At 45.8% G+C, this 27,367-nt stretch overlaps 1 protein-coding gene across 1 annotated transcript in view; it reads left to right on the top strand.

Annotated features, from left to right (window-relative positions):
• NUP205 (nucleoporin 205) overlaps positions 1–27,367 on the top strand; it is a 967,082-nt gene that overhangs the window by 580,291 nt on the left and 359,424 nt on the right. The window contains exons 22-23 of the mRNA XM_086952983.1: positions 23,030–23,154; positions 24,416–24,530. Coding sequence (XP_086809109.1) covers positions 23,030–23,154; positions 24,416–24,530 — 240 coding nt within the window. The remainder of the gene's footprint in view (positions 1–23,029; positions 23,155–24,415; positions 24,531–27,367) is intronic.

Genomic DNA, 27,367 nt, shown 5'->3' with positions numbered 1-27,367 from the left:
GTAAACTGAAAAAGTAGTGTACCTGCATGCCGGTGTGTGATGTCATGTGACTCTGCATTGATTCCATTACGCTCTGGAAGTGACAAGGGGATCGTCATGTAAGCGCTATACATGTGCGCTGGCATCAGTTCCTTTCTTTCTGCACCTTCAAATGTGGAACCGCACCTCCGTTCCTTGTTTAGCTCATGAAGCATTTTCTTTCTTTATGAAGGGGAAATGTCACCCCCTGAAACTAGAGGGTTTAAGCCTGGTAGGAACGGTTGCAAACAGGTATCTGTGACTAATCCCCACAAGGTGTTCCTCTGGAGCTAGAGTTTATTGCATAACTCCAAGGCCCACGGCTACTGTGCCCAGGTAAATCTAAAAGCTACCGGAGAACACAACACAAGCCAAGCACCGCAATACTCCATGCAGGTCCCGCTTCCATTCTAAAAATTGCTCAAGTGGCAGCTTTCATAGCTGTCAACGTCTTCAGTAAGTTAAAGACAAAAGTTAAGAAGTCCAAGTGGGACTCTGCCACTTCCTGCAAGTATATCATTGTCTTCACCAGGCTTCTCCAAAGAGTATCTTGTGAGCTACTGGTAGCTCTCCAGCTGCCTGTAGGTAGCTCTCCTACATGCAGTCCAGCCTACTAATTTATACGCTTTTTCTTAGATGAATTAATATATGTATACCAAAAATTAAAAATGTGTATTTTAGATAATGTTAAAAACTCATAAGCTGATCTTTGGGAATTAAATAGTTGCCTTTGTAAAATATATTTAATTCTGATGTTTGAGTGATAAATCATATGGCGGTGGGGAGACTTATTACTCCTATTGTTACGTTGTTACCACGAGCATTACAACAATGGCTGTTATGTATTACTCATGTAGAGGCATTCCAAATAGATAAATCCTTTTTTCCATTACTGGTGGCAACTCTAAGGCACTGAGGCAGTCACTGCTGGTCATCTTGAATGGTGTGGCCACTAATGTAATCTTGTCTGATATGCTCACTGCTACAAAAGTAATAACAATAGCTTGGGATGATATTCACTGAACATAAGTAGACCTTATTACAGAATAGGTTGGAGACCCCTGGTCTTGACCCTTTTCCACTGAGGTATACATTTCATCCTTAGTCCCAATGAATTCCCGGCTGGGTCAGCAAATTCACAGCAGGTTGAAGCCCTTTGCGAGGTAATGCTGCACATTTTTGACACTCTTTGAGCCCCACAGGGGCCTCCAGTCGGACAAGCGCCGGCGGGTCAACCCTCCGTGCTATCTTTGCACTTTAACTCACTTCAGGATCTGTACTGATATATGTGCTGGCTCTGGGTCTGGCATTGAAATCTGTGTGGGTCCCTTGAACGTTGATGCTGGCATAGAGGCCACCCAGCGCTGGAGGAGGAGCCTTAACCCATGATGGTATCCGTCTCCATCTTGACCGAGGCCTCACCCAGATCTTGATGTGGCACAGCCAGTACTCAATCCGTCAGACTTATCCCATTTGAGCATATATTTTCTTAACAATCATTTAAACAACAACTGTCCTGGATCCTTTTGTCAGCATTTTTATTTAATTGGAAATACATTAATTCTGTTCTGGGAAACATACATTTTTTGCTGCTGCAGGAGATTGTGATTTCACTGTGTGCCATGGGTCCCTACTCTCCCACACATACCTTCCATATTAAAATGTGTAAGGGAACCAGAAATGACAGCGTGGATACAGCTTGCTACTACCAGTCACTGGTTCCCATTGACAATCAAAGGAGGTGGCAAGGAACTAAAGCTAATGCATTTTTCTTTAATTTAAATGACCTTTATTGAGATTTAGGAGGAAATATGTATTAACAGTATTGTACATCAAAGTCCGCGTACGAACACATTAAATATCCCCATCAAGAAGATCATATAAACCCCACACAGCCAGCTCTTGTGCAAATTATCCAATTAAATAATGTAGTATGGATCAACAGGTCAACACAAGCTATAAAAATGCAGTAATGTAGCCTGTCTCAGTTTGGTTCATCTTGAGGTTATTGATTAGTGGCCATGTTCGTATGTGATTCTTTCAACTCTGAATACTTAGGGTCCGAGATACTCTTCCAGTTTTTATCGGTGCGAACAGGTTTCATTCGGATTTCTTCTGCTATAGCCCATTCAGAGAATATAGAGGAAACAATAACGTATAAACCTTAATGGGTACTATAGACTTTCAATGCCCAGCCGGACAGATAATTTTTAATGTGCAATTTTTAAACAATGGTAATTTTGAACAAATAGATGCAAAAAAAGGGGGGATGCAATCCTGCACCCGGTATTGGAGAAAGGGAAAACAGAGAAACATACAACATAAAGGGTTTCAGGCAACAATAGAGCAAATGGCGGCTTGAAATAATCAGAGTCAAGCAAGCTAGCAAGAACAGTGACCATAATCTACATACAAATTGCGAAACAATGGTACTGTTTTAGAAAATGTCGACTACGTTTTGATCCTCATCTCTTAAATTACAAGGATCATCATCAGGACTAGGGAATTAGTTGCCTGGTATTTTGCACAAAGCCTGTGGGGTAAAACTTGGGAGGAAAGAACAGGGAACCTGTCAAGAATTTACATAACATAGAGGATAGATAATCATTACAGAAGGACAGCATGGACATGCATTCGCTTAAAATGAATAGTTACCATAGTGGCATATTCTGATTGTGATGAATGATTATATAATGGAGAATTTAACATATCTGTGACTCCTAAGAGGCGGAATAAGAAGGTGAAGGACAGAGTAAAAAATTGGGTGAGTGTGCGTTTACCGCGTTGAAAATACGGGGCGACAGAACGACCTGATTAGTGAAATCTGAAAGAGACACATTAGTGATAGATTCCTTACCTTAGAATATCCCCAGGCGTCAGAATGGATCCGGAAATTTTTGCGTAGCAGTACCCTTGCGCGTCGGTAGGCGTCGTCTGCGTGGGGCGCCGTAATGACGTCGGAGTACTTAGACGACGCCTCCGCGTGCTGACGTCAGTTCTTTTTTCCGCGCCAGCAGCGCAGATCCGGAAAAAGTGGTACCGTAGTCACTTTTTTACTAACTTTTTTAAGATCTTTTTGATCATTTCTCGAGTCTTCGACTCCAATTGGTGCCGATAGGGATGCCAGGTTTTAAGCCTTGTGGGGACTGCGACCGACTGATGTCGGCCACCGACCCTCACCGTCGGTGCCTCTACTGCCTCGGCGTCTATCATGACGACAAGACCTGCTCCGACTGTCGGGCCTTAACCTCAAAGGCTAGGCGGGAGTGGTCCCGCAAGCGGCTCAAGCTCAGACAGTCGGCCCCGTGCCGTGAGAGGTCCCAGTCCGGACGGAGGTCGAGGGACCGGTCGCGGGGGCGGAGCAATCATAGCTCCGCGAGTCGACATCACTCCTCCGGGTCGAAGTCGTCGTCAGGTAAGCACAAGAAGTCGAAGAGACGTCATCGCTCTTCCGACTCCCCCCGACGCTCGCGCGATACGGCCGGGGGTTCGGGTGACACCGCCCACGCGGCTCCGTCTGAGTCGCGGGCATCGGGACCTGCCCCACACCCTCCGGGCCCTGGGCAGCAAGCGACGCCGGAGATCGAGCGTTTCCTCATGGCCATGAGGTCCCTCTCTCCTCCAACGGGTTCCGCAGCGCCTTTGGGCCCAGCGGACCCGTCGGGGGGCCCTAGCGGGTAGGGTGCTTCGGCCCCGACGCCGCCTGGTGCTTCCGACCCGACGCCGCCAGCGCCTTCGGGCCCGGCGCCGCAGGGCCCCACTGGATCCGCTTCTGAATCCGGATCGTCGCCGGTCGACCTGACGACCTCACCGGCGCCGGTTCCACAGGTGTCTCCTCCGGCGCCGTCCTCGGGCGGCGCCGTCCCCGATACCTCCCTCGACACTGGGCGCCGCTCTCGACGCCGCTTGGGGAGTTTTACTTCAATGAACCGGCCCCGTCCTTTGACAACCCTGATTATCAGGAGATGGGTGAAGGGGAGTATTGGGAGGGGTCTGAGGACCCTCTGACACTTGAGTGTCAGTCTCAGGAGGACTAGACAGGTGGACTTGGGGATGCCAGTGGTCTGGACACTAGTTTTGTCTCCCCCCCCCGCCCCCTACCGTGGCTACGGAGGAGGGAGCAACCTACAGTGTGGTGTTGACGCGGGCAGCCAAGGCCTTGAGCTCCCCGTCGCAGCTGTGAGGACTAACCTCCTCACTGAGGTCCTTAAACCACCGTTTAATGAGGCCTTGACTGACGTTCTTTTGGGCACTTGGTCCAGGCCCGCTACAGGCCAGCCTGTAGATAGGAACGTGGCCAGACGCCACCGCCCGGCCCTGGGCGACCCTTGTTTCCTGTCCACCCACCCCACCCCCGAGAGCCTAATCATCCAGGCCTCTAATTCCCAGACCGCATTCCCGTCGGCTCCGCCTGATCGGGAATCCAAGAGGTATGAGAATTCTGGAAAGAAAATGTTCTCCTTCCTTAGTTTGGGACTGCGGTCTTCCAACACCGCATGCCTCTTGGGCCGTTACACCCACTCCCTGTGGGACACGGTCGCGGACGTGCTGCCACAATGCCCGGCGGAGGTCATGGCTAAACTCGCCCAAGCCCTTGCGGAGGGTCGAGATGCGGCACGTTTCTCCATCATGTGTGGGCTGGATACCACCGACTCACTGGACAGAGCGATGGCAACAACTGTGGCGATTCGTCGCCACGCCTGGTTGATGTCCACCAACTTTTCGGCCGATGTCCAGAATATACCCTCATGGACATGCTGTTTGATGGCCGTCGCCTGTTTGGGGACAAGGCAGACCATGCGCTTGAGCAAACTGGTGCCTTTCGCTCCTTTCGTGGCCAAGGAAGGAGCGCCCCCACACGTGCTGCCAGCCATGCACCGCAGACTAACATCCAACGCGGTGACGGCCATGGAAATCGCCGTGGAGGAGGTCGGGGACAACGGCGAGGCCAGTCCACACCTTTCCCCTCAGCATCCGCCTCAAAACCCTCCTAGTCCGTGCTTTCAGGCCCATGTGACGCCAGTGGGGGGCAGGGTTCGCCATCTCCACTCACACTGTCACATCGGACAGGTGGGTGCTGCAAATCGTCCGAAGGGGCTACTCCCTCCCCTTCGAGATGACCCCTCAAGCCATGCCACCGCAATACCTCCGCGTATCAGGGGTTCTTCTGCGGCTTCTGCAGGAGGAAGTTATGGCCCTCTTGGCCAAGGGGGCCATCGAGCGCGTTCCTGGGCCAGAAGTAGGGTGTGGTTGCTACTCCCACTACTTTCTGGTACCCAAGAAGGGCAAAGGGGGCCTACGCCCTATCTTGGACCTACGGAACGTCAACGGCTTCCTCCGGAAGGAAAAGTTCAAAATGCTGACACTGGCTCAGGTCTTAGCTGCCCTGGACCCAGGAGACTGGATGGTAGCGTTGGACTTGCAGCACGCTTATTTCCACATACTCGTCCTGCCGGCCCACCGGCGCTACCTGCGGTTCACGGTAGGCCACGAGCATTTTCAGTTTACCGTGCTCCCCTTCGGCCTTACAAGCGCCCCACGGGTGTTCACGAAAGTGATGGCAGAGGTCGCAGCTCATCTGCGCAGGTTGGGGGTTTCAGTCTTCCCCTACCTCGACGACTGGTTGTTGAAGGCGGGCTCGCCCCAGACAGTCTTCAGCCACCTCCAGACGACGGCGGATCTCCTGCACATGCTGGCGTTCTCCATCAACGTGCCGAAGTCACACCTGTGTCCCTAAAAGCTCCACTTCATCAGAGCGGTTCTCGACTCGGCGCAGTTTTGGGTTTATCCCCCGAGCAGCGGGCTTGGGATATTCAGGCTCTGATTCCTATCTTTCAGCCTTTATCCCGAGTCTCGGTCAGGTTGACGCTGCGGCGTCTGGGGCTGATGGCTTCCTGCCTTCCTTCTGGTGCATCACGCCTGTTGGCGGATGCGGGCTCTGCAGTGGGACCTGAAGTTTCAGTGGGCCCAGCATCAGGGCAAGCTGTGCAACCATGTCATGATCTCTGAGGGCACTGTGAGACAGCTGCAGTGGTGGATCACGAACCGCTATTGGGTCAGCGCCAGATCCCTCTCCCAACCCGAGCACGTAGTTGTGACAGACGCGTCCCTCCAGGGCTGGGGATGCCACATGGGAGAGGCGGAGATCAGAGGCCTCTGGTCTCCGGCTGAGTCCCGGCTCCATTTCAACCTTTTGGAGCTGCGGGCGATTCGTCTTGCACTGAAGGCATTCCTCCCCTCTGTCCGAGGGAGTGTAGTGCAGGTGTTCACGGACAACACCACCGCCATGTGGTACTGCAACAAACAGGGCGGGGTGGGGTCGTGGACCCTATGCCAGGAGGCTCTGCGCCTCTGGCAATGGCTGGAACATAAGGGCGTCACCCTGGTGGTTCAACACCTGGCGGGTTCTCTGAACGCCAGGGCGGACGAACTCAGCCGTCGGTGCATGATGGATCACGAATAGCGTCTGAACTAGGACGTGGTGCAAGGCCTCTTTCAGTAGTGGCGAGAGCCTTGGTTAGATCTATTCGCCACAGAAGAGAACGCGCAATGTCATCAGTTCTGCGCGTTGGAATTTCCAAGGCGGCACTCACTCGGAGACGCTTTTCGTCGCGAGTGGAGCTGCGGTCTGTTGTACTCCTTTCCGCCTATACCACTTCTGCCCAGAGTGTTGAGGAAGATCAAACGCGACCGAGCCCAAGTCATCCTTGTGGCTCTGGACTGGGCACGAAGGTACTGGTATCCCGAGCTACTCAGTATGTCAGTCGATCCCCCCCGGTTCGTCTGCCTCTTCAAGAGAACCTTCTGTCGCAGCAACAGGGGACGGTCCTCCACCCGAACCTGTCCAGTCTCCACCTCCATGCTTGGAGATTAAGTGGTGACAGTTGAGGCCATTTGACTTGCCTCCTGAAGTCTGTAATATCATTCTGGCAGCCAGGTGTCCCTCCACAAAGTCGGTATACGCCTGCAGGTGGAACAGATTTGTGGCATGGTGCACAGCAAAGGCTGTGGATCCTCTCTCTGCCCCTCTTTCTGAGGTTCTTCTCTTCCTTCTTTCTCTTGCCCAGCAGGGCTCTGCTCTGGGCACTATCAAGGGCTAACCTTTCTGCCCTTTCAGCCTTCCTCAGGCTGCCTGATCAACCATCTTTGATCAAGGCCCCTATTGTAAATAATTTTCTGAAAGGCATCACGCACACGTTTCCACCTGTTCCCTTCGTGATGCCTCAGTGGGGCTTGAACCTGGTTCTTACTTTTCTGATGTGCGCTCCCTTTGAGCCACTTCACAACTGTCCTATCCGCCCTCTTACTCTGAAGACTGCTTTCCTGGTTGCCATCACCTCTGCCAGGAGAGTGAGTGAGCTCCAGGCTCTATCCTCTAAACCTCCTTTCGGACAAGATTGTATTGCGGACAAAACCCTCTTTCCTGCCTAAGGTAGTCACAGCCTTCCACATCGGGCAGTCCATCACCTTGCCCACCTGGTGGGCAAGGTGATGGAACGGCCAAAGAAGCCATCCCTCTGGACTTGACTGTCCAGGCAGTAGTGTCTTGCGAACGTGTGCAGCGAGGCCCACGTAGCTGCCTGACAAATGTCCTGCAAGGGGACTCCTCGGCCCAGGGCAGTAGTAGTCGCCGTGGCCCGAGTGGAATGGGCCCTCAGCTCAACAGGAGGTTCCTTTTTAGCGAAAGAGTAGCACGCTTGGATGCACAACACGATCCACTGAAAGATGGTCCGTTCGTGCACCGCCCGTCCTTTCTTAGCGTCCACGTAACCAACAAAGAGCTTGAACTGAAGCCGTTACTGAGGCTCCCTGGTGGAGAAGTGTGGCTCACTGGTTAGAGCAGGCAGACCCTGAAGCAGAGGTCAGACTTGGGACCAGGGTTCAATTCCAGACGTGGCAGGGTCTTGAACTCAAATGTCCATGGACTCGATAATTCTCGCTTCGGTGCCTGACCTAATCATGGGTTCACACTCTGCAACTCTGGGCATTAAGCTTGCTTAATCTCCACAACGGCCCCCCGCGGCGGGATGCCTGGCTTTCACCTTGGGGATGCCCTGTAGGGGCTATTTCGCAGGGAAAAGCCAGGATGGGTTCCCAAGGCAAGCGCGGAGATACCCCTTCGGGGGTCGATTCAGGCGCTATATAAGAAACATAATAATAATAATAATATCTCAACACTTTTTTACATTATCAGGTAAACATATTGATTTTTATTCACCCGTTCACCTCCGCAGCACATAGAACCCCCATCATCCGTGGTTCCTTTTTCCTTTCGCTGACAAGACTCTGCTATTAAACGCAGCTCACACAGAATCCTTGGAGGTAATTGCTGCCTACTCCGGTACCGCTGCTCGCCAGCTTCCACCGAGCCCGAACCTGTATTGGAGCCGTTATTGTGGCTCCCCTATCAGAACGTAACACCTTTTCACATTATCAGGTAAACACCTTCATTGTCATCAACACGTGAACCTCAGCAGCACATGGGTTCTGGCAGGCATATTTATTGTTTCACCCATGGTTTCTTTCAGTAATGTCCATTGCGGCATTTATTTAACAAACCATCCAAGGGGTCGGATCATCGTTTCCATGAGGTTTACCTTACCCTCCTTTGCGACCTCAACGCTAACTAGTTTAATTCCACTCTACTTCCTAGGCACTCACTACTTACAAACTTGCTCTCATCGTTTTCGTGCTAGTAATTTCACCGATCAGGTCTTTGTCGGCCCGTATTTTCACTGCGGTAAACGCACACTCACCCAATTTTTTACTCCGTCCTTCACCTTCTTATTCCGCCTCTTTATGAGTCACAGATATGTTAAATTCTCCATTATATAATCGTTCATCGCAGTCAGAATATGTCACTATGGTAACTATTCATTTTAAGCTAATGCATGTCCATGCTGTCCTTCTGTAATGATTATCTATCCTCTGTGTTATGTAAATTCTTGACAGGTTCCCTGTTCTTTCCTCCCAATTTTTACCCAACAGGCTTTGTGCAAAATACCAGCCAATTAATTCCCTAGTCCTGATAATCTTCCTTGTAATTTAAGAGATAAGGATCGAAACGTCGTCGACATTTTCTAAAACAGTACTATTGTTTCGCAATTTGTATGTAGATTATGGTCACTGTTCTGGCTAGCTTGCTTGACTCTGATTATTTCAAGCCGCCATTTGCTCTATTGTTGCCTGAAACCCTTTATGTTGTATGTTTCTCTGTTTTGCTTTCTCCAATACCGGGTGCAGGATTGCATCCCCCCTTTTTTTGCATCTATTTGTTGTTGTTCATTTTGAAAATTCCCATTGTTAGAAAATTGCACATAAAAAATATTCTGTCCGGCTGGGCATTGAAAGTCTATAGTACCTATTAAGGTCTATACGTTATTGTTTCCTCTCCATTCTCTACCTCAGGACCATTGTTTTTCTAAAATAATTGATAGCCGGGGTCCTTGGCTACTCATCGGGTTCCCTTGTTTAATTTAAATATATATATATATAGATATATATATATATATATATCTATCTATATATCTCCCATTCAGAGACATCCCTGAGTCAGTCTGTGTGTCGGGGAAGTTCAACACTTAACTGTCCTTATTGTTGTTTAGCATTTTTCCAGCGTTATATCCAACAAAACAAACTTCCCACTAAGTGCCCTACTGGAGGGGGAGGGAATTGGACCCAATATTGCCTGCTATGTTTTCAGCAGTATCAGTCACCCAGAAGCTCTGTTAATGTTTTCTAGGACTGAAAACCAATAGGGCAAGAGGGCAGTGCACTCCTATATCATATTTATAAAATCTGCCATCAGGTATTGACATCTGGGACATGTAGCAGACCTGTAGAGTATATAGTATGTAAGGTTTTGAGAGCGAGATAAGTTTGTTGGATGAAATTATAATGGATTAGCTTAATTGAGTGGTAGAACTAGCTGTGCAAACCCCTTCTTGGATGCGCCTTCATTCCTTCTCCGTGATTGGTTCTACCAATAACCCCTCCCTTTTGGCTTGAACTTGGATAAGTACCTTCAGAAGATCTTCAGGTAGTGCCCTGTAAAGATGTGAAATGAGCCGTGGTCACCCCGCCATCCCCAGCAATGTGGTTACCTTGCTAGAGCTGGGCGGCATGTCCGGGAAGGTGGGCCAGATCTCCAGAGCCGTAGCTGAGATCTTCATGTAAAAAATTGGCCTGTGCCGAGTTCAAAGGAATCTACAGCAGTTACTTGTGAGATAAAGCACCTCTCTGGCGTATAGGTCCCCTAGAATATTACATGCCCCATCTTTCCACCTCTGGACATGGAGTCTGCTATTCTACGAAAAGGTTGCAGAATCCAAAATGGCAAATCCGTGGCCAAAGACGCACAGCACAGTGAATCACTCTCTTAACCGCCCCTTCATATACTGCTGCCATCTGGCATATCAGGTAAGGAGTGTCAGAGGGATACCGGGTCTCGCTCATCAATAACTTAGAGAGCACCTCCTCTTTGTGTGAGCTTCTCAAATGAGCCTTTTCCCAGGAGTCACCTGGGTCGAGCCCTCAAATGGCATGTTGTAGATGTGTTGCCATAGAGAAAAGCTCTATTTGGAGGACCTCTAGACCGCTCAAGAGCAGGGCCTTTTCAAAATGGAGAGTTCTACCAGTCTACACCTGCCTGCAAATAATAAATCTACAATAAGGCTGTGTAAGTGCGATTTTCCCCATGAGGAAGAGAGGCAGGTCCCTCCAAAACCTTGCAGAGGCTCGCAGTCCCTGTACTACTCTTCCGATGTTGAGGTCTAAGACTGCCTCCTCAGTAGGTGCCGGTGGAATCCCCAAATACCGGACCACCTTCAGCACCCAAGGAAGACTCCCTGGTGGCAAGGTTTGTAGCAGCATCCAGATTAGGGATCCCTGTGGGCAAAACTTGGATTTGGAATGGTTTCCCCGCAGCCCAAAGATATCCGCGAACTCCTGCAGCACATGCATCAGTATGGGCACTGATTGCGTTGGGTGACAAAGGTATATCTGGCATCGTCTTCATAAAGGGCGACCACTTGCGTGGTCTCCCCTATCTCTAGTGTCCTTCAATTGGTTCTACCAAATAAAGAGTGCAGATGGCTAGAACATTGTGGGAGGAATATATTCACTTCCATCAGTTTGGCATTGAGGTAGTTAATCACAGCATTTGTTTTGGGAAGATTTTCTAATGCTTTATAGGATTCTGTGGCTCAGCGGCTGCCCTCTTTCAGAGGAAGCCAGGAGTGAGCTCCTGCAGGTGGTGCAAGATGGCCGTGAAGCAGCGAAAGTCACCATAAAATGTGTATGGACACCATTGATTCTGTGGGTAGAGCTATTGCTCAGTCTGTTACACTGCGCAGATATGCATGGCTGCGTCAGTCTTGGTTTTCAGAGCCTTCACAGGAAAGACTTGAAGATATTCCCTTTGAAGGTGTTCATCTATTTAGTGAACATGCGGATTCAGCTTTAAGGTGCTTGCTGCAGAGCTAGTTGAAGTGATAAGACCACTTGAATTCTCTCTGACAACATTGGTTGGATTCTTCTTTCTGACCTGTATTGAATGGAGTGTTTCCGTTTGAGTTACTATATGTACTTCATCTTGTTCCAACCAGTGTAGTGTTCTGCGTTTGTGCAGGGGTTTGTTTGTTTCAATAACCTTGCTGTTTTTTCTTGTGTTTTCCTGCCACTTAATCCCAGTAAAATGAGATTGTAGAAGTTATATTCCATTTAAGTGGCGTTCTTGATTCTTCTGCTGGATGCACAACTGGAGACTTTGTCCTTCAGCTCTGTCTAGCAGTTTATCAGCTCTTTATCTCGGTTTGGTTTTTAATTGATACCTGATATACAGGTCTTATGGTTTGTTTTACTCTGAAGATGAGCTCAGACTCAAGAGTTAATGCATTTGTGGTAGTGCAGTGTCCTGTGTATGTTACCGTAGCATTTCTCACCATATATGTGCTAATCTGGGGTTTTTCAACTTTGGCACTATTAAACTCTTTTGAGTATGCAGATTCCCACCCTCTGTGTCGAATTCTTCCTCTGTCGTTTGGGATCACACGTTATGCTTATTTCTATGATCCTCTTATTAATCGTGGTAACTGCTCGTCTTTCAGTCAGATAATAGACGTTGCTTTTGATTATAGTAAAAGTTCTTTACTTTTGCTAGATTGTAAGCATTCTTAATCTTAGGTTGTCATTTTGTGAGCCTTAAGATACTGTGTTTTTCTCTTCAGGTTCTATCTTATAGCCAATGTTATATGATTGTCTTTTCGACCTCTTCGTGTAAACATGGTTGTGCATCTCATATTTTTTATAATTCTTCGGGGATGGTATGCTTCGGTATCAGATTCTAAAGTAAGGAATCTCCCGCTAGTTGTCGCTATCAAGTTACTGACCTTCGGTAACACTGTATCTGGTAGAGACAGGATGTAGTCGCAGATTCCTTACCCCCTCCCAACCTCCCCACTCTGCAAACAGAATCCTCTTTGATCTGTATACTCTACTTCACTTTCGAACTAAAAACGACTGAGTCTTCTTTCATCTCCACGATTCCGTTATTATATCTACAGATTAAATTATTTTTAGTGCCTTTCATTTTAGCACGCTGTTTCTTTATGTAGCTCTACATTTTGAGCACAGAAAATTGCCAAGTAAGAAACTGAAGTCAGTGCATCGGCGAGGAGCTTATCTGGACTCCGTTGACATCACTTTGCATGGTTACGTCGATATGGAGTGGCTTGGCGCTCTTTTCCGTTGCTTGAGAAAGTTTCCAGGTCTAATTGCGCGCCTGTGGGAGGATTCGAAAGTAAGGCATCTGGAGCTAGATCCTGTATCTACCAATCTGAAAGAGACACGTTAGTGATAGATTCCTTACCTTAGAATATCCCCAGGCGTCAGACTGGATCCGGAAAGTTTTGCGTAGCAGTACCCTTGCGCGTCGGTAGGCGTCGTCTGCGGCTCCGCGTCCGTCGTCGGCGTCGTGGGCGCCGTGATTATGTCGTCGGAGTACTTAGACGCCGCCTCCGCGTGCTGACGTCAGTTCTTCTTTTTTCCGCGCCAGCCAGCGCAGATCTGGAAAGAGCAGTTCCCTAGTCACTTTTTGACTAAACTTTTTTGTGATCTTTTGATCCATTTCGAAGTCTGTACAACTCCGACGGTGCCGTTAGGGATTCCCGGATTCAAGCATTGCGACAAGTGCGACCGTACCATGTCGGTCACGGATCCCCACCGTCAGTGCCTGATGTGTTTGGGCGTCGACCATGACGACGAGGCCTGCTCCGACTGTCGGGCCCTTTCGAGGAAGGCCAGGCGGGAGCGGTCCCGCAGGCGACTCGAAATCCGCCAGTCGGCCCCGCGCCGTGTGAGGTCCCGGTCCCACCGGAGGTCGAGGGACAGGTCGGGGGGACGGAGCCGTCACAGCTCCGGGAGTCGGCGCCACTCCTCCGGGTCCAAGTCGTCAGGTAAGAAGCATAAGAAGTCGAAGAGACATCATCGCTCTTCTGACTCCCCCCGACGCTCGCGCGATGCGGCCGGGGGTTCGGGTGACACCGCCCACGCGGCTCCTCAGGAGTCGCGGGCGCCGCGTTCGGCCCCATACCCCCCGGTCCCTGGGCTGAACGCGACGCCGGAGGAGATCGAGCGTTTTCTCATGGCCATGAGGTCCCTTTCTCCTCCGACGGGTTCCGCGGCGCCTTCGGGCCCAGCGAATCCGTCTGGGGGCCCTAGTGGGTCAGGTGCTTCGACCCCGACGCCGTCGGGTGCTTCGGCCTCGATGCCGCCGGCGCCTTCGGGCCCGGCGCCGCAGGGCCCCACGATCCCGACACCGCCGGTGCCCTCGGGCCCGGCGCCGCAGAGTACAGCGTCGTCGGCGCCGCCTTCGGGCCCGGCGCCGCTGGACCCTCCTCGGGCGGTGGATCGTCACCGGTGGACCTTACGACCCCCCCCGGCGTCGGTCCGTGTGGTGTCTCCTCAGGCGTCGTCCTCGGGCGGCGCCATCCCCGATGCCTCCTTTCAATCGGTTCCGACGTCGGGACGACGCCTATCGGCGCCGATCTCGACGCCGTTTGGAGCTTTTAGTTTCTATGAACCGACCTCATTCAGTTATGACCCTGAATCTCAGGAGATGAGGGATGAGGAGGATTGGGAGGGGTCTGAGGACCCTCTGGCCAGAGTGCCAGTCTAGCATGGACTGGACAGGAGACCTTGGGGAGGCCAGTGGCCTGGACACCTCTCCAGACACTGGATTTGTCTCTCCTCCTACCGTGGCTTCGGAGGAGGGTGCTACTTATGGTGTGGTGCTGATGAGGGCTGCCAAGGCCTTGGGCCTTGAGCTCCCCGTCGCGGCCGTGAGGACTAATCTCCTCACTGAGGTCCTTAAGCCGCAGTCATGCTCCATGGAGTCTCTGCTGCCGTTTAATTAGGCCTTGATGGACGTTCTTTTGGGCACTTGGTCCAGGCCCGCTACAGGTTCGCCTGTAGATAGGAACGTGGCCAGACGCCACCTCCCGGCCCCGGGCGACCCATGTTTCCTGTCCACCCACCCCACCCCCGAGAGTCTGGTTATCCAGGCCTCTAACTCCCAGACCGCCTTCCCGACGGCCCCGCCGGACAGGGAGTCCAAGAGGTACGAGAACTATGGTAAGAAATTCTTCTCGTCCCTTAGTTTGGGACTGCGGTCTTCCAACGCATGCCTCTTGGGCCGTTACACCCACTCTCTGTGGGAAACGGTGGCGGAAGTGCTGCCAGAGTGTCCGTTGGAGGTACGGGCCAAACTCGGCCAAGCCCTGGTGGAGGGCCGGGACGCAGCCAAGTATTCAATCAGGTGCGGACTGGATACTACTGACTCGCTGGGCAGAGCGATGGCTACGACGGTGGCGGTACGACGCCACGCCTGGCTGAGGTCCGCCAATTTTTCGGCAGACATCCAAAATACACTCATGGACATGCCGGTCGATGGCCGTCGCCTCTTTGGCGACAAGGCAGACCACGCGCTTGAGCGCTTTAAGGACTCCAGGGCTACGGCCAAGTCCTTGGGCCTCTCGGCCCCGCGCCAGCAAATGGGTGCCTTTCGCTCCTTTCGTGGCCAAGGAAGGGGCGTCCCCACACGTGCCGCCAGCCAATCGCCGCAAACTGTCGTCCAGCGTGGCGGCGGCCGTGGAAACCGCCGTGGAGGTGGTCGGGGCAACAGGCGGAGTCAGTCCACACCTGCCCCCGCAGCATCCGCCTCTAAACCCTCCTAGTCCGTGCTTTCCGGCCCATGTGACGCCAGTGGGAGGCAGGGTTCGCCATCACCACTCTCACTGGCGCACAGTCACTTCGGACAGGTGGGCTCTGCTCTGGGCACTGTCCAGGGCTATCTTTCGGCTCTTTCAGCCTTTCTGAGGCTGCTTGACCAACCTTCTTTGTTCAAGTACCCTATCGTTAATCGATTCCTGAAGGGCATCACTCATACCTTTCCTCCTGTTCCTTCGTGATGCCTCAGTGGGACTTGAACCTGGTTCTAACGTTTCTTTTTTTTTTTTTTTTTTTTTTTTTGTTCAGAAAGATTTTATTAATTTTTAAGGCAAAAGGAAAAAGCATAAATACAATACAAAAAAGAGGAAGGAAGTTACAAGCGTAAGTGGTCAAATAACCAATATGAAGCGTAATCAATCATAATATGTAAAATTAACATATAATAATACAAAAGAATCGCAATTAAGGAGGAAGGGTAAGGATGGAGGGAGGAAGAGGGGAAGGGAATAACATGTCATAGGAACGTGAATTCATAAACTACAGAGTTACAGTTAAAATGCAATGTAAAAATAGAATATAAGAAAATGTATAACAATATCAGTGCAAAACATATGAATCAATAGGTAACCAAAACGATTGAAATGATTGTGGATTATGAGTAACGCCTTTAAGAGAAAGCTGCGCACCTCTTCTCGTAAAGGTGATCCATGACCACCAAGCATGAACTGAAAGAGAAGAAGCATCTTTCCAACAGAAAGTAATGGATTTTAAGGCAGCTGTGATTAGAAAATTAAACAATTTTGCCTCTGAGTCCGAAAGGGGGTGAGTCAGGGCAATCGATTTGCAAATTAAAAAATTAAAGGAAAGATCATCTTGTAAAGGTAAAATTTTCAAAATTACATTCCATACTTCCAACCAAAATTTCATAATAACTGGACACTCAAATAACATATGGCGTAGGGAACCAGGGCTAGCGTTGCAGTGCCAACAAACATCAGAAAGTAATAGTTTTGCATGGAAAAGACGTGAGGGAGTCCATAAAGTGTTAAATAAAATATAAGCATTGGTTTGATAAAGGGACACTGGGAGCCAGCCAGAGATACTGTCGAGCCATATAGAGGACCATGAGTCATCTGACAGGGAAATGGAAAGTTCATTGTTCCAAAACGACGAAATAATCTGGACATTGGAGCCCTGTGAGGAGGAAAGTTTTTTATAAAAAACAGAGACAGCTTTAGGGGAAGATGTTACAGCTGTGAGGTAAATTAATAAGTCATTTGTGGTGGAGGAGGGAATACCAATGGGGAAGGAATCCAAAATTGAGTTACATAAAAATTGATATTTTACAAGGTCATTAGCTGGGATACCAAACTTTAACTGTAGCTGTTCAAAAGGAATAAAAGCATTGTCATTAAATACATCTTTAAGATATAAAATTCCTTTTGAAATCCAAGAGGACCAGAAGGAAATGTTTCTGTTCAATTTAAGGAGTGCACTGTGCCATAAAGACAAGTGGACTGTGGAGAGAAGGGGTAATTCAAAATTAGAATCTGTCATTAATTATCAATCTGGAGGACTTAATGATAGAGGAAAGATGAACAACCTTTGCTGTGGATGACATTGACATCAATGAAGGTAAAGAAAAGGGTCGCACAATGGATGCTTCAATATCCAACCAAATTGGAGGTTTTACCATATGTGAAGAATTAAACCAAAGGGCACTCTGCTTTAAGATGAAAGCTTTATGGTACAGGTGAAAATCTGGCAAGGAAAAACCAGCACGGGACTTAGGGATTTTTAACTTTTTGTAAGCAATACGAGGGACTTTGTTAGACCAAAGGAATTTGGACAAAAGTGTGTCAATAGATTTATAAAAACTGAGAGGAAATTGGGTGGGGATCATGGCTAAAGAATAAAAAACTTTAGGCGCTATATTCATTTTTACAGATTCCATTCTTCCCCACCAAGTGAGATGAAGAGCAGACCACTTTGACGTTTTGTTTTTAATGTAATCAAGTATAAAATCAGAGTTAAGTTTTAATGTGGCTGGCAGCGATGAAGCAAATAGAATACCCAAATATTTAATTTTGGTAGGTTGCCAAAGAATATCTGTGTTCTGGAGCATCTCCGAGGTACAAAACACATTTAAAGGAAAAAATTCAGTCTTGCTAACATTTAATTTGTAACCTGAAACCATAGAGTATTGAGCAATAATGTCTAATAGGGAAGGAACAGATGAAAGAGGGTTATTAATAAATAATAAAACATCATCCGCATAGGCTAAAGTTTTTACCATAACATCATTGATTACAATACCCTGAATGTCATCACAAATGCGAATATAATTAAGAAAAGGTTCAATACCTAAAAGAAACAACAGTGGAGAAAGGGGACAACCTTGCCTAGTTCCTCTAAAGAGAGGAAATTGAGTAGAAATTTGACCATTAATGAACAAACGAGCAGTAGGGGCAAAATATAAAGCAGAAATCATACGAATAAAAGGGGTACCGAAATCAAAAGACAATAAAGTTTTAAATAAAAATTGCCAGTGAATCTTGTCAAATGCCTTTTCTGCATCTAAGGCCATCACTCCTGCAGGAGAAGTAAGGTGAGAACTTTGTTCAATAATATGTAGTAGAGTTCTAGTGTTATTAGCGGAGTATCTATTTTTCATGAAACCAGATTGATCTGGGTGAATAATGGAATGGAGGACAGGAGCTAATCTAGTGGCAAGGATTTTCGCATAAAGCTTACAGTCTTGATTTATCAGGGAAATAGGGCGATAGTTAGAAACTAAGGTAGAATCTTTATCAGGTTTGGGCAAAACAATGATTAAGGCATCTGTAAAAGAGCCTGAAATAGTCCTTATTTATGTACCCTGTTTGTTGCTTTTTCTTCCTTTTCTGTTTTTTCCTTTTGTGTCCTTCCCTACCTTCTCTGGCTTTCTACATAGAGTTACTTTTCTTCCATGGCTGTGTTCTCTCTTCTCTTCCTTCCACTCCTCTTTTCATCTTCATTTTACTTCTTTATGGCTACTATTCATGATTATAAAATTGTTTCTCTTAATGTTAAAGGTTTACGACATCCAGTTAAAAGAACGAAAATTTTAGACTACTTGGGTGCTTCTAAAGCTGATATATGTTTTATTCAAGAAACTCATGTTGATGATAGCATTTTACAATATATGAAAAAAAAGTGGGTAGACACTATAGTTTCATCACCTGCCCTTGGTAAAAAAAATGGAGTCGCAATTTTCTTTGCAAAGAGATTACACTGTCAGATTATCAATAAATTCACGGATACAGAAGGTAGATTTATTGTTGTTAAAGTTAAAATTCATGATTCCACCTTCTTTTTACTTAATATCTATGGCCCCACAGCTGATGATCCTTTGTTTTGGTCTAACTTAGCTACAGAAGTTTTAAAGTTGGGACAAGTTCCTTTGATTGTTGGGGGGGATTTTAATGTTATCATTGATCCGCTACTTGATAGGCTTTCTACTACCAAGTATAGACCCCCTAAAGTTTTTCATGCCTTTAAGTCTTTCCTAAGTACAACTAAACTGGCTGATGTATGGAGACTACATTTTCCCACTGAAAAATGGTTTTCCTTTTTCTCTAATCCCCATAACTCTCACTCGAGAATTGATTATTTTTTGATTTCACCTTCCCTACTTCAGTCAGCTACAAATCCTGTTATAGGCACTATAGATATATCAGACCATGCTTTAATTTCTTTTGTCTTAAATATCTCTACTACTTTTACTAAACAAAATAGATGGCGTATGAACTCAAGCATTGTCCTTACTGATAAGCATAAACCTAAACTATTGCAGGCTATACAAGACTATTTTTTATTCAACCCTGAAGACTCCACATCTATTGTTACCAGATGGGATGCATTTAAGGCCTACATTAGAGGTACTACTATTTCCATAATGGCTCATGAAAACAAACAATTTAACGCTAATATTAAGCATCTGGAAAAACAAATTGCTAAATTTGAACGTTTGTTTATCTCCTCCAATGACCCCCAGTACAAATTTACACTTCAAAAACTCCGCTATGAATTTAATGCCATCCTTAGTCACAGAGCAGGAGTCCAACTTTCCAAATCAAATGCTAAGTTTCGTTTTAATACTAACAGATCTGGAAAACTCCTTGCTAATTACTTGAGAATTAAGAGATAAGGCTCAAATTACCTCAATACGAGGATCTCAAGGCAAAGTGGCGATTTCTCATAATGATATTGTGCAAGAATTTTTGAGTTTTTATTCAACCCTTTATAGTAAACCTGACACCTGCTCTGAATCTTTAATTGATTCTTTTTTAAATAAGTGCAATTTACCCCATATTTCCTTATCAGATAAAACAGGTCTAGACTCTCCTATTACGTCTGAAGAAATTATGCTTGCCATAAAGTCACTTCCCAAAAATAAATCTCCAGGTCCGGATGGTATCCCAGCAGAATTTTACAAAGAATTCCAATCTCATCTTATCCCTTACTTGCATGCCCTTTTCACTCACTTTGGTTCTAACGTTTCTGATGTGCGCTCCCTTTGAGCCGCTTCACAACTGTCCTCTTTGCCTTCTTTCTTTGAAGACTGCCTTCCTGGTAGCCATCACCTCTGCCAGGAGAGTGAGTGAGTTCCAGGCTCTGTCTTGTAAGCCTCCTTTCCTTTCAGTCCATCCGGACAAGGTTGTATTGCGGACAAGGTCCTCCTTCCTTCCCAAGGTAGTTACGGCCTTCCACATTGGGCAATCCATCACATTGCCCACCTTCTTTCCGCCTCCGCACCCCTCGAGAGAGGAGGAGCGGCTCCACCGTCTGGACCCAAAACGTGCACTCTCATTTTATCTGAACCGCACACAACAGTTCCGGGTGGATGATCAACTCTTTTTTGGGTACGCGGGCGCTAAGAAAGGGAAAGCGGTGCACAAGCGGACCATCTCCCGGTGGATTATCTTGTGCATCCAGGCGTGCTACTCCTTGGCTAAGAAGGAACCCCCTGTTGGGCTGAGGGCTCATTCCACTCGAGCCACGGCCACTACTACTGCCTTGGGCCGGGGTGTGCCCTTGCAGGACATTTGCCAGGCAGCTACGTGGGCCTCGCTGCACACGTTTGCAAGGCACTACTGCCTGGACAGTCAAGTCCCGAGGGACGGCTACTTCGGCCGTTCCGTCCTCCAGGACTTTCTGGTGTGATTATTGGTTCGCAGACCCACCACCACGGGCATGGTATTGCTGGGGTATCTATTCTAAGGTAAGGAATCTATCACTAACGTGTCTCTTTCAGATGCACAAGTTACTACTTGTGTAACGATATATCTGTAAGAGACATTAGTTAGTGATAGATTCCTTACCGACCCACCCATCCTCCCCGTTCTGCGAACTGATATCTAGGGTTAAGGTCATCCCCTTTCAGGGCCCTAGTTTCTTGGCACCACTGTCGTTTTTGTCATGGCTCTGCGCTTCTGGCGCGGAAAAGCTGTGGCTAAGAACTGACGTCAGCACGCGGAGGCGGCGTCTAAGTACTCCGACGACGTCATCACGGCGGATCTATGATGTTACAACGCGTTATTTTACAACGCATGCTGTAACATCGCAACTTTTACAACGCAGGTTCCATTACAACGGATGTCATTACAACGCAGGATATTACATAGCAGATGGTATTACAACGCATACCATTACATCTTAAGTATAGGTAAGTATAATTTATTTAAAAAAATGAAATTAAGTTAATTTTATTTTACTAATATAATTAAAATAATTTAAAAATGTAATTAATATAATTTATTTAAATAAGTTTAATTTAATTTAAAATAGGAAATAATGTAATTTAATTAAATTAATATAATTTTATTAATTTAATTTAATAAATTTAATAATAGTAATTAATTAAATATAATTAATTTAATTAAATTAATATAATTGTATTAATCTTATCTTTATTTAAATAAGTTTAATTTAATTTTAAATAGGAATTAATGTAATGTAATTAAAATATAATTTTATTAATTTAATTTAATAAATTTAATAATAGTAATTATTTGAATTTAATAAATTTAATTTAATAAAAATAATTGTATTAATCTTAAAATTGTAATTCATTTCATTAAATAAATTTAATTTTAATGTAATTAATTTTAATTTAATTAAAGACGTACTTTAAAAAAAGAAACCCTAAAAATACCCCTGTACCCCAAAACCCAAACCCTGCCCTGAAACCTAAAAACACCCCTGTACCCCAAAACCCAAACCCAGCCCTAAAACCTAAAAATACCCCTGTACCCCAAAACCCAAACCCAGCCCTGAAACCTAAAAACACCCCTGTACCCCAAAACCCAAACCCTGCACTAAAACCTAAAAACACCCCTGTACCCCAAAACCCAAACCCTGCCCTGAAACCTAAAAACACCCCTGTACCTCAAAACCCAAACCCTGCCCTGAAACCTAAAAACACCCCTGTACCCCAAAACCCAAACCCTGCCCTAAAACCACCCCTGTACCCCAAAACCCAAACCCTGCCCTGAAACCTAAAAACACCCCTGTACCCCAAAACCCAAACCCTGCCCTAAAACCTAAAAACACCCCTGTACCCCAAAACCCAAACCCTGCCCTGAAACCTAAAAACACCCCTGTACCCCAAAACCCAAACCCTGCCCTGAAACCTAAAAATACCCCTGTACCCCAAAACCCAAACCCTGCCCTAAAACCTAAAAACACCCCTGTACCCCAAAACCCAAACCCTGCCCTGAAACCTAAAAACACCCCTGTACCCCAAAACCCAAACCCTGCCCTAAAACCTAAAAACACCCCTATACCCCAAAACCCAAACCCTGCCCTAAAACCTAAAAACACCCCTGTACCCCAAAACCCAAACCCTGCCCTAAAACCTAAAAATACCCAAACACCCCAAAACATATACCTCAGTACCCCAAAACATATACTCCTATACTCATACTTATTTTAAAAATTACTGTAATTAATATATTTAATTTATAACATTAAAAAACATAAATAAATATATTTATTAATAATTAATATTAATTAAATTAATTAAATAAAATTAAATAAAATAAAAAAAACATTTAAATACTTACCAATACTTACGATGTAATGGTATGCGTTGTAATACCATCTGCTATGTAATATCCTGCGTTGTAATGACATCCGTTGTAATGGAACCTACGTTGTAAAAGCTGCGTTGTAACAGCATTACGACGTAAAAGTTGCGTTGTAACAGTAACGCACCCATCACGGCGCCCACGACGCCGACGACGGACGCGGAGCCGCAGACGTCGCCTACCGACGCGCAAGGGTACTGCTACGCAAAACTTTCTGGATCCAGTCTGACGCCTGGGGATATTCTAAGGTAAGGAATCTATCACTAACTAATGTCTCTTACAGATATATCGTTACACAAGTAGTAACTTGTGCGATACGCAGTTACCAAAGGAAAATAACTTGTTCGTCATTGTTGGGTTCTTGGACAATGAATAAACAAATCTCCTGACAGTCAAGAGTCCCATGGAGGATTATGGACCAGTCCTCAGGGTCCAGGACATGAGCCCAGTGGAACTAAAGCTGCTGCATAATCTCTGACAATTTGCAACATGTGGTTGTCAGAATTGTCACTTTGAAAGATCTCTGAAAATTGTCAAAAAAGATCCAAGCGAAGCCACTTATGGGCAAAGAAGTTTTTTAATTTATATTGTAACACCTCATGTTTGTCATGAATCCGATCTAATTTGATCTTCATATTGTTTATTCTTCTTAGGTGTGTTAGGCTGTCCACGAACATGCCTTCATGCTATCTTGGACATTCTGGAGAAAGGAACAGAGGGACGGACTGGACCCACAGCTGTAAAGGAGTCTCCAAATCTTGCAGAGCTTTGTTACCAGGTATGCATTTTATTCTCGTCTAGTTTCTCCATCAAGGGAGCTTTAATATTCAACAAAAATGTAATATCTCTGACTCTGAAATCCTGGTACACATTATACTATAAGTAAAAGTAGGAGTCAATATTTTTTTACTTCATTTTTTTAATGTAAAACTATTTAAAGAATTTAAATATTGACACCCAATACATTTGACTTAGCAACACTCTTTACTGGGTCAGCCTCTACAACTGACCCCTAATCCAAAAGAAATTTTTAAAAAACCAGCAGAAAATTGTGAACATAGTTCTCAACAGGTACGTGAAGGCATTTATACATTGCTTTAAGTGCTTATGTGTCCCATAATATACAGTGTTGCTTGGGCAGTCCACAATGAGTGAGGTTTCCTTCTGTTTCCTAAGTTTGAACCTTAATGTGTTGTATAGTGTTCAGCTCTTAACGTGTCCACCTTTATATTGTTTGACAGAATGAAACTTTCCTGACACATTTCCATATTTTATTTTGTACCAAAAACATTTTGTTTTTGTCTGTGCTCTATTGTTTCCCCATTTTCCACCTCTCCGTCACACTTGTCCTCCTTGCAGCATCCTCACCATTTATTGCCTATTTCTCAGGTTGTCCACAGGGAAAAGCATTCCAGAAGTCAATATGGAGTTATTTCTCCAAGTAGTCATGACTAAACATGTTTAGGGATCCAGACCTTACCATAACCTAGGTTAATGGACCTAATAGAGCTTAGTCCATCCAGACATTTTACGTAATGTAGAGTTTAAAGGTTCCCACACATTTAATTAGTGATGGAACTCCTATATTAAAGAATAGGTCTGTTAGAAAGTGGTTCCTGTACCATACTCACTCTTGGGTCTGGTTTAATGGCTCACGAGTATTAACTTGCTGTTCTCGTCCCCTCAGTAGTATAATTAATGCGTTTTTCAGTAAGTTTGGTTTTATTATTGCCTTAACTTGTGCTTGAATGTTACAGTAGTTTACTTTTATTTATCTTAAATTGTTCCCTTGATAAGTCACCGTGGCTTTTCCAACTTCTGAGATGTCCAATTACCTTTTAAATTTGATGAATTACTCACCTACCTCTTTTTCATACATCTTATAGTTTGCTGTCTTCATGGTCTTAAAAGAATATTTTCTTGCTGGCTGAAATATGGGATTTGTGTTACCTGGCTTAGAGGAGAGGAAGCTTGTCATATTTTACTTACATCAACAGTTATGTCTTTGTTTGTAAATTTGCTTTGTTTCTTGCTATCAGGTGATTTACCAGCTGTGTGACTTCTCTGACACATCTGGTCCTACCATGAGGTATCTACGGACCAGCCAGGACTTTCTCTTCACCCAACTACAGCACTTGCCATTCTCTGTCAAAGGTAACTTGGTTGCAACATTATATTCTGTGCTGTGAGATTGCGGTTGCCACTTTTATTGTCGTTAACATAACACCACCTTTGCAATCTTGAACTTTCTTTTGATGACATAATTAATTCTGTGCCATGTAGTTATGATTTGAACCAATAACCATAATTCACCCAGTAACATTGATTGGTAAAAGAAAGTTCTGGTATTGGTGTTTACTGAAGCACTGCGTGAGGATGTAACCTTGCAGTACTAGATGAGCAGAAGCTGTTGGTTTACTGAGACCCATTTGCAGGTGCCAGACATTGCTAGGTGTGATCTTTACGGGTTGTCAGAATTGGTTTTCCAGAGAACTCTAGTAATTAAGGTTCAAAAAGGCACTTTGACTATGGATCAAACTGGTTTCTAAATATATTTGATGAGTGTTGCTTGTAGTATCGTGAGACTATGTGTGCTAGGACCCTTGTGGTTCTGGGCGGACTCAACAGAGAAATTATTTAACTTGGTGGGAGGTGTTAAGGTGTGGTTATTAAGTTATGACGCAATTAGTGGGAAGTGTTTGATCGTGTGCTTAGGAATAAAGATATCCGTTGGAGATCTCTGTGTGTGGTGTATTTATTTGCATGCTCCTGGGCTAGGGAGGACGCTACACCGCTAGCCTCCCCAACCCTCTTTCAGTATTGCGCAAATGTCGTGGGTGGAAGCAATTAGGGTGATCTGATTGCTGTATTTAGGTCTAAATTCAGGTTGGATGGGGTCTAAGAGTTGGTTGCTATGGTGGTGGCCAACTATTGGCTTGTTGATGATGATTTCCAGAAATTGGGCCTGGTAGGGGAGTATGGAGAAACTTCCAGTGTCTTCGTGTCTGCTGAAGGTTTTTTCAGGAGCGATAAGATGGTGGTGTGTTTCCAGGAGTCCAGAAAGGTGATGTAGTGATTGAGTTGTTGAGGATTGGAGGCTGTGCAGATGGAGTTGAGTCCTTGTTTAAGATGAAGTGGCAGCAGGAATTAAAGGGGTCTCCAGAGTAGATGAAGCACATGTTGGTGGCGGTCTCCAGAGTGACGAAGATGGGCTAGCAAGTCAGGGTAGTTTCCAGGATGATGATCCGAATTGATTGGAGGATGAGAGGGTGGAGAGGTCCAGTTGGGGTGCAAAGTTGTTGTAGGCTGTGTTGAATTTGTTGCTGAAGTATTTGGAGAGCTGAGTTGTTGTGAGGGAGTGATGATCGTGGAGTTGGCATTGGAGGGTGTGAATTCCTTTACTACTGTTAGGAACAGTTAAGAACTCAAAATCCATATAAGCTTTGACTGCACCACCTTATGTCTATTTATCAGTCCGTCATTAATATAAGATGAGTTGGAGACATAAACTAAATGTACTTATTGGTACATATGATTCTAAAAACGTCATTCCAATTGGTGTCCTTCATATCCAACAGATAGTCCAAACCATATTGAACAATTGAGCAGATTCTCTTCTTTATTTGCTTTTAAAGGATTCCCGGCACACGATCTAGCCGATATGTTTTTCGTCCGTACTCAGACTTTTTCAAGGTAATCCGGGGTTTTGAGAAACTGTAGTTTCAAATCACGAAGAAAATCCGAAAAGCATCAATCTGCGAATACAATGGCCGAAGGAAGTCCTATGGAAATCCAGTCAATCTGAACATCTAATATATGGTCTGCAAATGTAGGTATCACTAAGTCATGAGTTTCCAGATGGACCCGTTAAATGCTGTACCGATATAAATCTATGTATAGTTGTCCATCTCTATAATAAGGTCTGTAAGTACAGAAAAGGACTCCAGTCACAAAAATGGGAGTACACGTCCATGGTAAGAACGTACCTAACCCTCTAGAGTAGTGGTATTCACAGTAACTGGTGGCACGCATGGGGGGCCCGTGTCTAGTTCGATCTAACTAGTGTCTGAAAAGCGGGGCGAGGAAAGAATGTTCACGCACTTCAAAGTTTATTATGACCCTGTTGCGCAACCCCGTGTGCAGTTCGATCTAACTTGTGTCCCTGGGGTAGCGCGTGGCGGGGAATAGATGTTCATGTATTATACATTACACTATTCAGTGAGACCATTATTCAGCATGATGAAGGATGCATCGTACATAGTGGTTTAGTTACTTTCACATTGTGTAACAGGTTTGAAGCATTACATTACTGACAAAACGAGATATATGCGTATTTGCAAATTGTGACTGGATAAATACAAAACGATACACAGAATGTGGTGACCAAAGTTTAAGGCACCGTCTACTATGGCTAGGAGGACTTAATCAGTTAACATTCAATAGACTGTGACAATAAGTGGGATAAACCGGAAACGTTATATAGCTTGTGGCAGTCTAACGGGGGATATGCGATTTAGACATTTTGACAATGTTACAGCTATAATTTAAACAATAATGTGGTGGGGAACTAGAGAATACAAAGCTAACAATGGCTGAGATGGAGTCAGTAGAATGCATGATGCTAGGGTACTTATAACAGAAGCATTTGTTTAGATATCTCCTCATGCTCATTTAGACCGGCTGCCATCGAGTTCAGAGTGTGTATCCACATGCATTCCTTCCTGCTGAGGGCAGATGTCATGGACCCACCCCTAGGATTGGCATTGATTTTTTTCAACAACCCTCCAGCGTATACTCTCTGGACTGTGGTTTTGGCTAGTGAAGTGTTCCACTAGTTGTGCACCTTGTATTTTACATCTGATCTTGCTCATGTGTTGTAAGATTCTCATTTTCACCTTTTGTGTGGTCTGCCCGACAAATGGCATGTTACAGAGACATAGGATAATGTAAATGACATTGGTGGTGTTGCAGTTTGTCAGGGAAGGCGGTTT

This window comes from Lissotriton vulgaris, chromosome 1_2 (genome assembly GCF_964263255.1).
Source record: "Lissotriton vulgaris chromosome 1_2, aLisVul1.2, whole genome shotgun sequence".
Lineage (NCBI taxonomy): Eukaryota > Metazoa > Chordata > Amphibia > Caudata > Salamandridae > Lissotriton > Lissotriton vulgaris.
Note: the sequence above shows the minus strand (reverse complement) of the source record. Positions and strands in the feature narration are given on the sequence as shown.